General features: G+C 36.5%; 1 protein-coding gene across 4 annotated transcripts in view; it reads right to left on the reverse strand.

Annotated features, from left to right (window-relative positions):
- Positions 1–17897, reverse strand: part of DGKB (diacylglycerol kinase beta) — a 327271-nt gene that overhangs the window by 259540 nt on the left and 49834 nt on the right. For 2 of the 4 annotated variants that reach the window (XM_071735359.1, XM_071735357.1), the window contains 2 exons: positions 10856–10932; positions 6038–6058 (listed from right to left, as the gene is read on the reverse strand). In XM_071735359.1, the coding sequence (XP_071591460.1) occupies positions 6038–6058; positions 10856–10932 (98 nt within the window). The remainder of the gene's footprint in view (positions 1–6037; positions 6059–10855; positions 10933–17897) is intronic. The other 2 variants (XM_071735360.1, XM_071735358.1) reach the window with 1 other exon arrangement.

Genomic DNA, 17897 nt, shown 5'->3' on the forward strand with positions numbered 1-17897 from the left:
AAGTAACTGAAGGACTGGTTTCTGAGTAGCAGCTATGACTATGCTTGGAGAACTAATGGACAATTTCAGGTGCCTTCTAATTTTATATCTGACATATACAAACCAATATATAACTCAAAACACAGGGCCTGCTCAAGTCTCTGATCTGATTATCGCTATAACAGGCCACACAGGTACCTTAAAATACATGATTCTGTCCAGAACACCAGAATGGCTTCTAACACTTTGTATGCCAGGGAGAAAGAAGTTGAACACCATCTGCATTACCAGGCTATTTGGTTGTAAAATCTGCCTTAAAATACCTATCACCTAGCCTGAAAGTACAGAATCACCTCTATGAATTCTTTATCTTTGCAGATAACAGAAACCTGTCCTTCCACAGTCCAGAGCAAATGTACCGCATCCTGCTCCTCCTCACGATGTAATGAATAGGACTGATCTCAAGTGACTGGTCCTGTACAACAATGTTGCTTCCTATGTACAATTGGTGGCGGTGGTAAAAAACTTGCTATAATTTATCTGGTTTGTAGAAAAAATCTGCATTGGTGGAGCTGAGGAATCATGCGCATAAGACCCATAGGAATCCTAAGCAAGAACACACAGGAAACTCTAAGCCAACATTTTGACACAGCATTTTTCACTGGCCTCTTCCTTACAAGATACAAAGCAGTCATACAGCTCTCGGGGTCTACCCCACACCAATTAAGTTTTTTCAAACCCTATGCTAAGCAGAAGTTTATAGCTCTTAAATTATGCATTTATTGTGAGGTGTCCCTAACTATGAGTGTAAGTAGAAGTAAGGCAAGCCAGCTATGGGAACTCACCCCTTGTTCCTCTGCCTCACAGGGCAAAACCAACTCGTAGCGTCAGGTGGGAAAAGTGGGGAACTAGTGAAAACAGGGCAATATTTTACTGTATTTGACTTCTTCCTTTCTCTTACTGCAGTTAAACTATGCAATTTTATAATTTCCTCTTCTGGTTTACTGATGGTAAACAAAGCTAAGATCAAGAAAAATCCAAGTGTGCATTATTATAAAGTTTTATGCATTTATGAGTATGTTGCGTTCCAACATAAACAGAACTCTTAGAGTATAGACATCACATCTCAGTATATCCTGATACTGAGAATAAACAAAACATAATTGCTCAGTGAAAAATAGGATATATAAAAGTAAAGCAGATTTTGGATCCTTAATTGTAATTATAAAAAAAATGTTCAGAGGTTTTAGCTATGTTATGTTTAACTCCTACTATATTAACACATTAAAAAAGATCAAATTACTTAGTCAGAAAAAAATGGCCGATTTTGTCTCAAGATCTACCCCAACACCAAACTGCAACAGGAAATGTCAAACTGCCTCCTCTATTTTTCTAGCAGGTATAAATACAGCAACCAGTTCTGATGGATGATATGTAAAAGAAAGAAAGAAAAGGTGTATCTCTCAACTTTCTTTCTCCTCTCAAGACAGAAAAAAAAAAACAAAAAAAGCAACTTATTAACAGTCTTTTGACAAAGGAGTTGCAATTGCAGATGGTTAGTTCAGAGAGGGGTGGAAGAATAACTCCTTTTATGCCTCCCCACTACATTGGCCACATAAATGAGAACAAGACATGATCTAGTGTTTGGAACTAATCTCCACCCATAAAGACTTTTAAAATACCACATTCTCTTTGGTCTTTTTATTTTTTAAAAATTGTACAAATATTTCAACATAAGCCGCTGTTTTCATCATCCTGAAAAAGAGAATGTAAGAGAGGGGGGGAAAAAGAAGACAAATCATTTATTTCAGCAGACTTCCATGAAATACAGGTTTCACTTATTAAAAAGAATATTTCAGAGATAATGGGAAGAGAATTATGTTGAAATGCAATCTGCAATTAATCCCTTTTAAAATTATGCTGCCTGATCTCCAAATGGTGCCAAAAATGTAGAATATAATCAGCTTTACTCTACTGACAGTAGTAGCCCTGGGTTATTTTCACATGTGGGTAGGTTCCCTTAATCTATTATTTCTTTTAAAACAATTTGTATCGACCCAACATCTGAAAAATTAGCTGTTGAAAAAGAAATAGATGTTACAGGGCCTTGATCCACAAACAATGCCACAACAACATTTGCACACATTAATGCAAGTGAATTGATGAAAATTAAGTGATTAACTCTGGAAAGCAGTGGAATTTCTGGAAAACAATCCTCCGTAAAAATCCAAGTTTTGAAGAGTCACTGATTCTGAGATCTCAAAACCTGACTTTTGCCACCATTTGTGAAAAAAAGCAGAGAGAATAGAGAGGATTAAAAAACTAGAAAACATGAATTACATGAGAAGGCATAAGTTTTCAGTGTTTGAAAATTATTTGCATTCATTTGATTCAAACCGGATTTGGAATTTCTCATGGAGATTGCTACTGTGCACCAGGATAAAGTGTCATTTAAATTGAAAGTCCTTAGAATTTTCTGATTTGTTTTCATATATTCTTTACAAAATTAATTGTAAAAGTTTAAAAAAAATAGAAAATTATTTCTTGCATAAAACAGCTTTCCAATTCTCAACTACTGAGATCAAAGTTCACAGAACAAAAATAATTAAAAGACCACACATACTCTCAAAGGCTGCTCCTACCAAATACTCTATACAGACAAATAATATTTGGATATTATCAATACTACAGACATATATAAATGGCAAAGTTATCCCCTTTATGTTGGCTAGTAAAAAAATTACTCTGCAATAACTGAGCAGCTAGCACATCTCTTCAAAGAAGTAAACTCAATGAAAAATGCAAAAGATTCAAGTTTTATGCAGTAACTACATTTTTTGGCATAACATTCTACCATCTCCTCATGTTATTAAAATAAATTGATGCTGATTACTGAAAGAAATCTGGAATGTATTCACAAACCACTGCAGTTTCCTGAACCCCTGAAAATTTTCTGTCTGCCCACATAACGTAAGCACCTGTAGAACTGTTTGCAAGCAGCATATAGTCCCTTATTCCCCAATAGCCAATCTTAAATGCTGTTCTTTTAAGAAAATGCCTCCATTTTGGTCTCAGAGTCCAAATACCCATTAGCCAAATGCCTCTCTTTGCTCTCTGTTTCACAGTATTAATTCAGACACTTAGTGATCAAATGAAGGCACAGGGTAATAAAATTAAAATTACAATAATTTTAAGACAAAGAAAAATACTTCTCCTTTGATATTAAAATAATCTTAGTAGTTAAACATTATGAAATGTATCACCAATGACTTGCAGAACAAACAGCTGTTACCCATAATTATGTATAAACATTGCACCACTGCACATATACAGGAGCTCAAATGCATCATTTTTAACTATTCATTAATGGCAATATAAAAATATCAAGAGATACACTAAATGTATTTGTGTTAACTTTAAGAAAAGAAAAAATTAGTTGTTATTTCAACCTAATATGAAAATATCAGGGCATAATTTTCACACTTTGGTGTGCCACAACTGGTCCCATATTTATACTGTTTTTATGCTGCTAGAGGAGCTGAAATGTTGTCAGAGTAGTCTAACTCTTCAAACAAAACACATTAAAAATAAAATAGACACTACAGTGATCCCTCACTTTGTTTGATTACTTTTAAAAGTAATCTAGTTTTAAGTTGTATAATCTTTGAAATAGAACAGTCCCTCTGGCTTTAATAGCAAGACAGCTTAAAATTCTTTATCAACAATAAATACTGATAGTGGTATCCTAATAAACAAATCAAGAATTTTTTTTCTTTTTAAAATACTTTGAAAAAGTACCTAGTGCACATCAGAACTGGAAAATGGTCCATGAGTTTGCTATTTAAGAAACTATGAGAATTCAACAGGTAACATGTAAATAAAACCAGCATACAGCTCCCAAAGCTTAAATATAAGGTATGTGACATACAAAAAAGTAGAGAAACAAAGCATAAAAATGTGATCTTAAGGAAGAGTAAATATCAAAAGGGAAGGAAGATACCAAGGAGGGAGAGATGTTAGCATGGAGTGAGGAAACATGACAGAGGGACCACTGAAGATTATAAAAAAATGTTCAAAACTGAACAGTTTTGCAGCAGAAAGTGACTATCTAAATCATTTTACACATCAGTGCCCTCAACACTTTACTCAGAAAGCAGGCTCACAGCCAGACTGCCAGCATCCCTGTCTGGATGCCTTCCCAACTCTCTAGGTATCCAGGAAGCTGTTTCCCTAGAAATCCTGCCCAGAGAGCCAGAAAAACACTGAGTGCCCAATGTCGGAAGGGCAGAGTTTTCCACCAGTGATACTCATACTGTTAATCTTTTGCCCTTTTTAGGTAGAAAGATGTAACATCCTTTCTTACGTGTGAGACAAAGACTTCTATGCAACACACACCCTGTAATTCTCCACATCCTACTAATCCTTCTGTAAACTAGCCCAAATTTGAGTTCATTTTGTCCCATCACTTGGTTGAAAGCAGGAAGATGTGGTTTCCCCATTCCTTTTTTACAGAAAACTAAATCTTCCATGTCTGTAGTAGAAATACTACTAAGTTTTACACATTTTAATAAGGCAAGGTCTTTACGGCAAATTAGTATCTTCTGTCAGGCCAAAGAAAACAGATGAAGAAAAATAATTATTTCAATCTATATTCCTGTGTGCTTGAAATTTTAGCTAGTTTTCCATGTACACCAACTGGTCTAAGGCATTACCTTTTCTTAAAAGTCTTTTCTTATTCTCAGACCACTATCAGTCTACGAATATTATTACAATGTCTCAGTACAGTATTTCTCCATGACCAAACTGCAATGATGCTTTGCAACCATCTTGTGATCAACTACCATACACATCAATTTATCTAACAGTGCTTTTAGCCCCAGGGCACACCACACTGTACTCTGCACTGCTGAATTTATTTCCCTTTACTATAATCCATAACATCATCAAGTTTTCCAGTATAACATTCAGATTTTTCTCCATTTTAGCAATGATTACTAAACTTGGTTTAGTGAATTGATTCTATTTGTGTTCATCTACTTCTTTTGACAAGCTTATTAGGGAATGTACCCAAGATTTAGTTTGAAGACTGGTTATGGACCATGCTTTAGTCTGAATGCCTTCTCTACCAGGACCCACTGCAGTCACACCATCAGCTTACTAAAAAAGTAGTTTTGGCCATCTGAAGAAAACTGATCCCTTCTGTGAACACAGATGACTTCTCTCAGTAACATACTTTCAACACCTCAACTGGTCTTTGGCCCCAAAAAACGAGGGATTCCTACAAAACTAACCCTTTCACTCTCTCAACTTTGTCATTATTCTCATGTTCTGGCTGCCTCTCCCCAGAACAGTAGAGCAGAGGTTTTTAACACCTCCATGCTACAAAGGAGGAATAACTAGGTCATTTTAAAAAATAGTTCATTTGATTAGTTCTTCTTCCCTAGCTTCTTCTTCTTATATAGTATTTTTATACTTGGTTTTAGGCTACTGAAGCTTCTCAGGAGGAAGAGTCTTGCGTTGATGATGACTCTTTAACCATTTCTCTTACAATTGCTGTAAAGTCACAGTTGCTTAAAGCACACTATAAGCCTTATTAAAATAATAAAATCTGCAATTTTAAGCTTTCTAAAATATAAAGGGCATTATATGATTACAGAAACAGTATTTAATATATTTTTCTAAGATGTGTTATTGTCATTTCAGAATAATACAAACACTATTATGAAATCTCACCGGTAAGAAGAAATTTCTTTGACAAGGATGAAACAACTTAATTACTTGCTCTTAACTTATTTTTCATACTCCTCTCAATAAATGTTCACACAATTATATACTGTGAATGACAAAAATGGAATTCACCTAGAGAAAAGTCTGCCAACAGAAAAAGAGTGCACTTTGCTCTCAGTTGTAAATATTTGTCTATCATCTGACAGAATAGCCACATGCAGTATTAATTAATAAGTGACATCTCAATGGAAGCCTACAAAATAAAAAGATTCTGCTTCTATGCTAACAAAGGGGAAAAAAAAGAGAAACCAGACAAATTAAAATTACTTACTTGATTAAGTATATCTTGTTTCTGTAATGCATGCAAGGAAAGAAAGAACACACATATGTTAGTGCAGCATAGTAACACTCAGCCTCTGTTTTTGCAATAGAGTTATTTTTCTTGAAAAGTTAGTAATGCAGATGAATATGTTTAAGGTAGTAGAATATCCCATTTTCTTGCCTTAGCTCGCCAAAAAAATGGTTCTAAGTCAGCATTTTAGTCTTGATTAGAAAGTCTGAGTAATTTATTTTTAACCATGCAATGACAGATAGCCAAGAAAAAAAAAAAAGTAAATGCAGCCTTTGTCTTTCATTCCTATGTATTTAAAAAAAAAAGAAAAAAACCCTCAAACCATAAAAAATTCTTGTTGCCAAGAATAGTTGTTAATGAAACAACTTGATCAGGAGTGAGCAAAATTACAAATTCTACAAACAGATTAACAACAGAACGAGAATCTCCATTCTTCATTGGATGCAGGGTGGAATGTAGTGACAAAGAAAGAGGAAAAGGCTGAAGTACTTAATGCCTTCTTTGCCTCAGTCTTTAACAGTATGACCAGCTTTCCTTACAGCAGCCAGCCTTCCAAGATGGAAGACAGAGAGCAAAATTAAATCCATGTAATCCATAGGGAGATGGTTATTGACCTTTTACATTAGATATACACAAGTCTTTAGAGCCAGATGGGATCTAGCCAAGGGTACTGAGCTGGCAGAAGTATTCACTAAGACACTTTCCACAATTTATCAGCAGTCCTGCCTAACTGGGAAGGTCCCAACTGACAGCAGAATAGCAAATGTGACACTCATCTATTAGAATTATTTGAACTAGGATCCAGGGAACTACAAGTCTCGAAGTCTGACCTTAGTGCTAGGGAAGATTATGGTGCAGATCATCTTGAGCATCATCACACAGCACATGCAGGACAACCAGCTGATCAGGCTCAATCAGCATAGGTTTATGAAAGGTAGGGCTGGCCCAGCTAACCTGACGCCCTTCTATGACAAGCTGACCCACTTGGTGGATGAGGGAAAGGCTGTGGATTTTTTTTTTTTACCTGGACTGTAGTATAAAGCCTTTGACACCATCTCCCACAGCATTCTCCTGAAGAAAGTGGCTGCTCATGTCTTGGACAAGCACGCTCTCCACAGGGTAAAAAACTGTCTGGATGGCCAGGCCGCAAAAGGGTTGTGGTGAATGGAGTTAAATTCAGTTCACAGCTGGTCATGAGTGGTGTTCCTCAGGGATCAGTAGTGGGGCCAGTTCTGTTTAATAACTTCGTCAATGAGTGCAGCTTCAATAAGTCTGAAGATGACACCGAATTGGCCAGGAGTGTTATCTCCTGGCAGGTAGAAATACTCAACAGAGGCATCTGGGCTGAGAGTCTGGGCTTAATTCCCTGGTCTGAGGCCAACCATATGATATTAAACCAGGTCAAGTGGCAGATGCTGTACTTGGGTCCCAACAACCTCATGTAATGCTACAGGCTTGAGGAAAAGTGACTGGAAAGCTGCCACTACTGTGCCCAGCTGGCCAAGAAGGCCAACAGCATCCTGCATTTTATCATAAATAGTGTGGAGAGCAGAACTAAGGAAGTGACTGCCCTCCAGTACTTGGCACTGGTGAGTCTGCACCTTGAATACCATGTTTAGTTTTGAGGCCCTCACTACAATAATACTGAGCATGCCCCAGAGAAAGACAATGAAGCTGGTGAAGGGTCTAGAGCAGAACTCTTATGAGGAGTAGCTGCGGGAGCTGAGGTTTTGTCTGGAGTAGAGGAGGCTGTAGTGGGGAGGGTGTTGGCGTCTTCTCCCAACTAACAAGTAACAGAACAAGATTATATGATCCCAAGTTGTGCCAGAGTACATTCAGATGGATATTAGGAAAAATTTCTTCAGTGAAATGGTTGTCAAGCACTGGAACAGGCTGCCCAGGGAAGTGCTTCTGTCACCATCCCTGAGGTGTTTAGGGATACTGGTCAACTTGGCAACGTTAAGTTGAGAGTTGGACTCCATGAACTTTAAGGTCATTTCTAACCTAAGTGATTTTAATGATGCTATAAATACTGGTTAGCACTGTTGCAAGAGACATTGTAATATGCTGCTTTAGTTTCTATTAATTTTTACTCTTTTAGTAAAGGTGCCATATTAATTTTATACTTTTATCAAAATTGCTATCAGGACTTCCCAGTAAGAGGCAATACCTTAAGATTATAAATACAGTTGTTTTCTCTGTATAAATTTCACAATTGTTCCACACTTCTTGTAGAGTTAGCAGATGCATTTTTGATATATCCACAGAGTAAGAAAAACCTTAAAACCTTCAGAAATCAGGACAATGCTGGAGAAAGGTTTTAGAAATACCTACACTACTTCCAAAAATTCAAAATGCGACAATCCTTTAGAGCAGGCAGATGATGGTAACTTGACTGCAAACATCCTGCAAAACTTAGGCTTTCACCTCTCTGGACACATTAGATAATGAAACGTGCTTGGTGTCATGCACTCATTGTCATAACCTTTATGGAAATTTTAGATGGTAAGTAGATAAGCAAGTAAACAAAAAATTATGATGCCTCAAAAAGGATGACAACACTAGGACTACAAGCACACAACAATGTGTACCTACTGCCTGTTTGGATAAAATCTTTATCTGAGTTCCTAATTCTTGCTAGCCTATTCAGTGCTCCCCTCAAAGTGAAACAGCTGAAATTAATCAATTTAGAGAAATCTCAGATGATGGCAAGACTATCTTTAATCATAGTGTTCCAAGAGGCTGACCTTAATCTAACTTTGAGTCCCACATCAAGTATAAAATCTAGTCTTAATTACATATTTGACATTGATTTATAGAACGTGGGAGAGCAAAACTGAAAACACGATGGTATCCTCTGCAAAGCACAACAACAAAACAGAACTGCTGTGTATAATATGTGAAATTAAAAAGCTGCACTACGGCTGATTTCAGCTGGATCAGTCAGTGTTTGTCTCATCATTTACAGATAATAATTAATTACTTAAATAATACATCCAACTCACGGAATCATCTGACTAGAAAAAGTCAACTTGTAAACTGTTCTGTAAAGAGCTGATCCACACAGCAGTTTGAATGTATGCCAAAAATACAGACACACCTGTGCAAAGGCAATTCTGTCTGACTTGAAACATTCACTCGCTGGCAGAGGAAATTTCAGTCCCTTTCATTCCAGTTCAGCAGCTCATGGTATGAAACCCGAGCTGATAAATCCTATGAGATCCAAAGCAGCTTCTAGGCTAGCTCTATTTTCCTTAGATTGTACTCCCTGAAGTGCTAAGCAGCAATGTCCAAAAGCTGCCAGGGGCTGCCTGGATCCAACACAGACCTACTATTCATGGATCAGTTGATCCCTGCTGAAGACACTGAAACCACCACAGGGTTTCTGACTTTTATTCCTTCTCCCCTTCCATTCTCCCATCCTGCTCACTAGCTTGGGTGCTGTGTTTCTCTGTAATCCCTGGATGTTGCAGTACATTGGTAGGGTTCTGCAAACAGACTGCTGTGAAAGGAAGAATGCTAGGAAACACCATACACAGTCACAGACTTGGCTCAGAAATAACTGTGTTTATTCATTCCAGCTTTGCACAGATTCTGCTAAGTCACCTGGATTCAGCCAGAAAAGCTGTCACAGGTGCCCACAGTGATAAATTTTTGCCATGGATCATCCTCCATGTACCTTAAAATTGGAGTAATGATCTTGTTAAAAGAGAACAATCTCACAGCTTTAAGTACTGATTTGTTAATACACAAACCTTGATAATTTGATAATGTGTTAAGATTAATGTGGCAAAATGTTATTTAAATATATGTAAAGTGGACAATTATTTTTTACTTTAAAAGGTTACACTTGATAAAATTGAAACTGTTGTATAATAACCAAAACCTGAAGAATTTAAAGGAAAAAAAATAATATTAAATTAAGACCATTAATACTGAGTTTGGAAATTCATAATTTATAGTTTAAAAAAAAAACCAAAACACCCCAAGCATGGCTACTTTTTAACAGGAATGAATTAAGGGAGGTGGTAATTAAGCCTATGGTACATTGGATAATAAATTAGATGATCATAGCATTCCTATCCTTTTATAATCTATGATTACACTGCACTAAAATAATGGAGATTTTAGATGAAAATCTACAAGATTAACTCATATTATTTTAGTGAAATTTTGAAATATTTTCCTCAGAAACTGACTAAAATGACCAACATTATCCTTTGCAACGTTCAAAGTCTCAAAGAATTTTTCAATACTTAATGAGTTATAATTACCTGACAATAATCCTTTTCTTTTACACTCTGAAATGTAAGATCAAGTAATTTTCACAGCAGTTATCACATATTTCTATCCTGAATTCCACGTAATGCAAGCATACTTAGAAACATTACTAATAGAAACATTACTGAAACAAGTTTTTATTTAGCTGAATTTTGAATCACAGTATTAGTATGTGCTAAGCAGACACAAATTGCAATTAAGGATAACAAAAAAAAACAATCTGGCTTTTTCTGACAGCCAAAACAGAGTAACAGACATTTTGTCTGTTAGTGAATCCCTAGTGAGAATGTGCACACACAGTTTTTTTCAGATGATTCTTGTTTCATAGCATGGGAAAAAAAAATCCCCTTTAATTCCCTTCCAGTTCTTCAAAATAGTCATGTTTTTGTTTTCAAAACAGTTTCAAATACAGCTCATTTATAATTAATTTTCTATTTCAAATTCTTAAATTTTCTACAACATTCTCAAATATTTTTCCCACCCACTTCTGACCATTGAAGAAAGAAGAAGAATTACCCCTTCAGGATTATATTTTGCTAACACACCACTGCCATGGAACTCTTCTAAGACATCCTTTATTTTCTTGGTGGAATCTGGATGAAGAACAAAGAGAGAGAAAATGAAAATACAGAAAACTGATTTACATAATAGGAACTGTAATTAAAGAAACAACAATCAAACTGCTAATAGCTTTTCTCAATGCACATTAGTAATTTCCTCTAGCTGTATGAGAGCTGTGGGCACAAAGAAAATGAGAACACACAGTACCCTCTCATCTTGTTGTGAAAATCAGCAAGAAAATACAAAATGCTCAGAAATAAACACCCTTTGAGATGCAATCCTTAACTACTCTTAAGTAGTATATTTCTGAAGGAGTTGTTTGTGAGGACTATTTCAAGTAACTTTTCTTGACCTTGAAACCTGAGTCATCTACAGAACATGGTCATTCCCAACAGTGCTACTGAATCTTCTCTGGCATAGATGCCAGTGAGTAAAGGAACTGTCAGAGAAGCCTGACAATATAAAGATAAAGGGGAAAGTTAAAAAACATATCTTTTTCTGAAGTCATGCCACAGAAAATAAAAGTTACTTATTGAAACCTCATTTTTTGCAGACCTCTAGGATGTTTTAACTATTGTCAGATACAGTAATTTCAGTAATATTTCTGCATAACAAAATTGGGCAAAATCCCTGCAGTTCAGAAGCACACAGATCTAACCTTTCCAAATTGTTGTCTACTTGCAGAATAATAAGCCAGTTATTTCAACAAGTACCCACTACACAAAACCCTTAAACTCAGATGAATTTAGAATACATCACACCCATAATGATCTTTTAAATATTTCAGCAATACAAAAAATTTAAATAATTGCAACACAATTATCCTATTTTGATGTCCTTTAAGGTCAACTTTAAAGATGGAACATATTCCTAGCACTGGTTTGCCTAGTAGAGGCTGAGGAAGGAGATTCTGAATGTGTATTATGCATATTATTCACTCAACTACTGTATTTTAAAGAAAAAATGTAACTCTCTTTTTTTGGGACCACATTCAAAATCATGTCAATCATCTTGCAACCCTATAAATACCAATCCTAAGTGAAGTGAGGCCCTTAGACCTTTCCAGGACTACAGCAGGCTGCTACTCCATATTTCACAATGTGATTCAGACCATCTGCTGACAGAAGCTGATGAAGGGAAAAGAGTGAGTATAGTTAGATTTCAATCACTGGGTACCAAAACTTACTATAATCTGCAGAAAATAAAACATCTCATTCATAGGTTAACCTCTATAACTCTGAGTGCATATGCAATCTGATTCAAGAAACATCATTAAATGTTTAATTATAACAGTTGATTTTAAACTGTTGATTGTAACAGATTGCTGATCGACTGAAGTTTTGCTACAAAATTGTATAACCTCATCTTGTGATTTATCATAACAGTTTTAATGTTTCTTAAATTGCTGCTACCCCAAAGTTCCACAAGGCCTATAATTATATGTTGAATCACTACACTCAAATCCTTGTACTTAACAAGGATTAGACAAAACATTTGATGAAGTCTTAGACAAACATTTGATGAAGTCAGGGACTTGACATGGATCTAGCCACACCTAGGCTGCTCTTTGGGAAAGGAGTTTAGAAAGAAAGAGGGTCCATTCTGAACCTCATAACTCAACCAAAAGGCCATCCTCATCCTTTTTACCTGATCCCTGTATAAATTACTTCAACTAGACTTCAATCTTTATATATTCCTTCCACGTAGTTAGTGAATGAACCTTGCCATGCCTTAAATCACACTTTTACCAATTCATATTAAATTTTTTAGATCTCTTATGGTGATTCTTTAAACAACTTTAAGCCCTTCCACTCTCATCCATGGCAAGATTTACTTCATAAGTTAGCAACTTACCACTTTGTAGGTAATTCATAAGTAAATTCATAAGTACCACTCACATTAAAACACATAAATGTTCTCAACCTCTGTTGGGTAACTCTTACCTGTTTTTTAAATGAAGAACAAATTTCTTTTTTGTCTAAGTCTCTGTTTACAAATATCTCTTCAAGAGACACAGTTTCAAAATATGTGTAGATAGAGCACATAGCCTGCCACTGTAGTGTTTAAATTCCATCTTAACTGCAAGCTACAGTATGAATTTCAGGTAGCTTTAAATATAAAGTTTGCTTCATGAAACATCTCTCTCTTTTTTTTTTTTTCACAATTTTATTATTTTAATTACCCACTAGCCCAATGCTTGTGCATTGACTCAAAATATCAATCACCTTCAATTCTCTCCTCTATCTGGCTGAATTCAAGCTCTTATCAGTCAACTCATCTTGTGTTGCACTTTGGATAGAAAGCAGCAGTGTTCATTTAGCCAAAGGGGTGGAAGGAGAAAAAGGGAAACTGTGGCCTGGGAATCAGAGCCTTTTTTGGATGAGACAAAATGTGGTTTCCCACCTCATACTCCAGTGAGTTTCGGGTAGAACAAACACCAGGCTAGGCACGGTGTGGAAGACTGCTAACTGAAAAACTATTACTAGCAAATGGGAGAAAAGTAGCTGGACTACACAAAGTGCTGCAGAAATTCTATTTAAAATAAAGACTACAAAACAATAGATATATGGATGAGAATTGGAATAATGTTGCATTGTTTCAGAATAAAGGCAACACAGCTAAAACAATGACACTAAAAATAATAAACCTGCATATGTAACAATAGAAGTGTCAAAGTGTCTGATTTTTCCTTAGCTGTCTTTCAGTCCTAACAAAGCTACTTTTTATAACTGAAGAAAAATTTGCATACTAAATTCAAAACAGCTCAAGATTTAGCCCACATTAAAAATTATGATTCATTTTTGTAACATGACTCAACTTTAAATGAGGAAGATTGAGCACTCAGTTGACACTGGAACTTGGTGTACCATTTCCCCCATAATCAGAAAAGACGAAACAGAAGGAAAGTTTGCCCAGATCACACACTTTGTCTACATTTTCTCCCCAACCCTTTAAAAGGAATTTTTTTTAACAACAAAAAAAGAATACTCTTACAAGACAATTTACATAAAACTCAGTATAAAACACACACAATATACAAAAACTGTTTTACAATTTAAAGAGAAATAACTACTAGAAAGCAATGACTGGATTATTCGTAATCCCCTTATAAATCCAGATGTTTTTCAATCTCAACAGAAATTCGTGATAACCTGCATGCTTATTGGACTGTAACTAATTTTAAGACTTACAATAAAAAGTAGAGTTACAAGCCCCTTCTATCTCCATTTCCCTTTTGTAAACTTTATACATTATGGAAAACAAACAAACAAACAAAAAAACCAAAAAACCCACACGTATAGAGAGTCCTACCATGGTCAAGTTAAGGATATATATATAAGATCCAGAGTGATCTTATGATAAACCTTGAGGGGGTGCATCCACATGTGCTGAGTGATCTGGCTGATGTTGCTGAGCCACTTTCATCACAGAGGATGGGAAAGGTGCTTGAAGACTGGAAGAAAGCCAATGTCCTTCCAGTCTTCAAAAAGGGCAAGAAGGAAGACCCAGATGACCACAGACCAGTCAGCCTCACCACCATCCCCAGAAAGGAGATGGAGCAGCTCATCGTGGAGGCCATTTCTAACCAAATGAAAGAAAAGAAGGTTATCAGGAGTAGCCAACAAGGATTTACTAAGGAGAAATCTTGCTTGACTAACCTGATATCCTTCTACAAAGGAGTGACCAAGTGCATAGATGAAGGAAGAGCAGTGGATGTCATATACCTTGATTTCAGTAAAGCTTTTGATTCTCTCCCCCATAATATCCTTGTAGAAAAATTCAAATGTGGGATAGACAATTGTACTGTTAGGTGGGATTGATAACTGGCTCAACATCACAGTTCAGAGGATTGTTATCAGTGGCACAGAGTCAAGTCGGAGGCCTGTGTCCAGTGGAGTTCCTCAGGGATCAGTAATGGGCCCAGTTTTGTTCCCTATCTTCATCAACAACCTGGATTAGGGGATAGAGTGTACCCTCAGCAAGTTCACTGACGATACAAAACTGAGAAGGATGAGAGAGGTGAGGACAGAGGAGGACACCTTCCTCCTGACACTAATGAAGGAATTGCATCTTCCACCCATTTTCCCTGTTGGGACCCAACATTGCAAGGAGGAAGACTGATCCATTATATCTTTTGCTGTGTACCAAGGGATACTTAGGCAGACAATCAAGGACTTCTCTGCAAAAAAAACCCCAACACAATGCAAACTGCATGTGTCAGAACATCTTTAGTCCACATCAACAAAAAACTTCCACCAAATCTCACTTACCTATAGCAGATGTTCAAATGGAAGTATATGGTAAACAACAAGGATTTGGGGAGGAGTAAGGGGATACAGGAAAAAATAAGTGAAGAACAAAAATGTACTCCAGGACTTGAGAGAAACCGCAGGTAACTTATGCATGTACTTAACATTTTGAGAAGAACTAATAATCTTTTACATTTAAAAATTACTATGGCTAATTTACTCAGCTACTTTTGGACTCCTTTGTCTTCTGACATTCACAAAATTAAGGCTGAAAAAACCTGGAAGATCATCAGAGTGCATCTCTGAGAGCAAAGCTCAGGGTGTCAAGGTGCCTCACGGCACCTCTGGGGCACCAGAAGCCTGGGTCTGGCAGCCAAGGACTGTCTCACCACCACAGATGGGAGCAGGGAGCCCAGGAAAAGCTCAAAAAGCCAAATAAAAAGCCTGAAGCTGGGCCTGACACTGGGAAGCTGGAGACCAGCCCTGGTGCAGTACTTTCAGGGCAGGGCTGGCTGCCCCCCAGAGGCATCCATGGGACCCTGGGGCATAGGCAGGGTCTGGGAGCCCTGGGGGAGGACTGGCAGGGACAATCAGGCCTGGCCCTACCCTCAGAGCCCAGAGGCAGCATTCCAATGTCCTAAGTTCATGAGGTGAAAAAAACACCATATTGTAAGTCAATATAGTTTAGAAACACCTTGTCCTGACCAGGAAGGAGATGCCCTGGGAGACCCCTCCAGCATCCCATCAACTCACTTGAGCAGGAACACTAAACACAAACCTCCAGTAAGTAAATTTGTAGTTCCTTCTTTTCCTTTTCTCATTTCCTGCTTATTTACAGCTGGTCCCAATATCAGATACAGGCTGCCAGCTCATAACCTTAGAGATAGAATGATGATGAAACCATTCTCTGTTAAATTAAGGAAGTAATGGTACTGACAACATGCTTCCCCTCAAACACTAACTCTAAGCACTAACTTTCTAACAGCAATGAATCAAATCAGTTCAATTTGAAAGCATTTATTATTTCTGTTTCTTAAGCAGAAAAAAAGAATCACAGAATTGCTCAGGCTGGAAAAGACCTTCAAGATCATTGAGATCAACCTTGTCCTAACCCTATTACCGTATTCCTGACGACCCACCACCTAACCATTCCCCAAGCACCACATCCAGATAATTTTTAAACACATTCAGGGATAGAGACTCAAAAGAAATGGCTGAGTTTAAGTTCAAGACCATTGGTACTAGTTTTGAAATCTACATTAAAAAAAAAAATACATAAATACAATAGTTTACTTCTATTTTCCCCAAACTTATTCTTTATTTTTTTTTTAGTATGTATACTTTGAACTCATTACCTATTCAACCTAAACTTTAACTAGGGTTTCAAAAATTAATGAACAGGATATATGAACTTATGGTATATTCCTACCTATGTATTTAAACACAGGTCTATAAAGCAGTAAATAATATTTGCAGTTATTAAGAAAAAAAAGTAGCTCAAAAAAGTGAAGTAAAAATAACACAGGATTGCTCACATGTCCAATATTAAGTATTCTGCATATTCTGTCAGAAATTATAAGTATTTTGAAACACTCCAACTAAAAGGGAAGTAGACACTTACTAATACCTTATAGAAGTCTTCAAGTTAACAAAAATTCTAAAATGCTACAATTAAAATTAACAAAGAATTACCATATAACCTTTTCAAGCCTCTACAGATAGGCCAAAGATACTTTATTTCTACCTAACACATTATTCTTATGCCTTTTTTCTATCAGCAAACTTCAACAGCTCCCGTTTATTTCTTCAGCATATACTTACTTTAAAATGTTAGACAAATTGTTCATATTTCTGCATATATATACATATCCCAAATATAAAATTGCCAAACAAGCTATGCGATTCCAAGGTTAACAGATTTGTTAAAAATCTGTGGCTTTGAATTTACATCCCCACTTAAATTTTCACATATCATATGAAATACAGTAGCTGTGCAAAGGGAAACTATGAAGCAGCTAAAGCTAACACACTTATGCTGTTCCCCATGAGGGTAAGTAAAAGTCAGCAACATATTTTACCAAGGTCCTATGGCTTCTTTTGATTGCCTGCCTTTATTTTAAAGCACTTGAGGGAAGGTCCTCAGGTGGTCTAAGTTGCCCTCTGCAGCTGGGGGGTTGTTTGGTTTCTTGCTGCTTGTCTTCCCCTCTCTCCTAATTTCTTCATGGTCAGGCTGCCTTAAAGCACCTCCTTCATTGCAAGAAAAAAATTCAAAGCTATGCCTGCTTCTTCCATGAAGCTTGGACAATTCTTCAAAGGTTTTTTTTCCCTTTTTGAGGCAGGAAGATTTAATAGTTAGTTTTTGGTTTTTTACCCAGTGCCTTTTTTCATGCTTCTCAAGTATTACATTCATTTTACTCTTACACTTACAAAGTTTCAAACAGTGCCAGTTCTTGATATTCTATGTGGTGAAGCTGAACTTCATGTATGAAATTTTAGCTCTCTTGACACTGAAGGCAACATTTCTGACTTCCAACTATGGAATTTATTTAACACACAAAAATTTATTAGTTTATAAATAAGATAAGCCAGTTCTACATCCAAGTTTGGTACAGTTAAATGGTCTTTCACAGCATTGCTATATCAAGTATTTGCTTTGTCAGTATAAATAATTTCGCCAGTTAATTACCTGCTTTATCTCATTAATTTCTTAAGAGACTCTATGGACAATATTGACCATAACAGACAAT

This window comes from Heliangelus exortis, chromosome 2, assembly GCF_036169615.1.
Source record: "Heliangelus exortis chromosome 2, bHelExo1.hap1, whole genome shotgun sequence".
NCBI lineage: Eukaryota > Metazoa > Chordata > Aves > Apodiformes > Trochilidae > Heliangelus > Heliangelus exortis.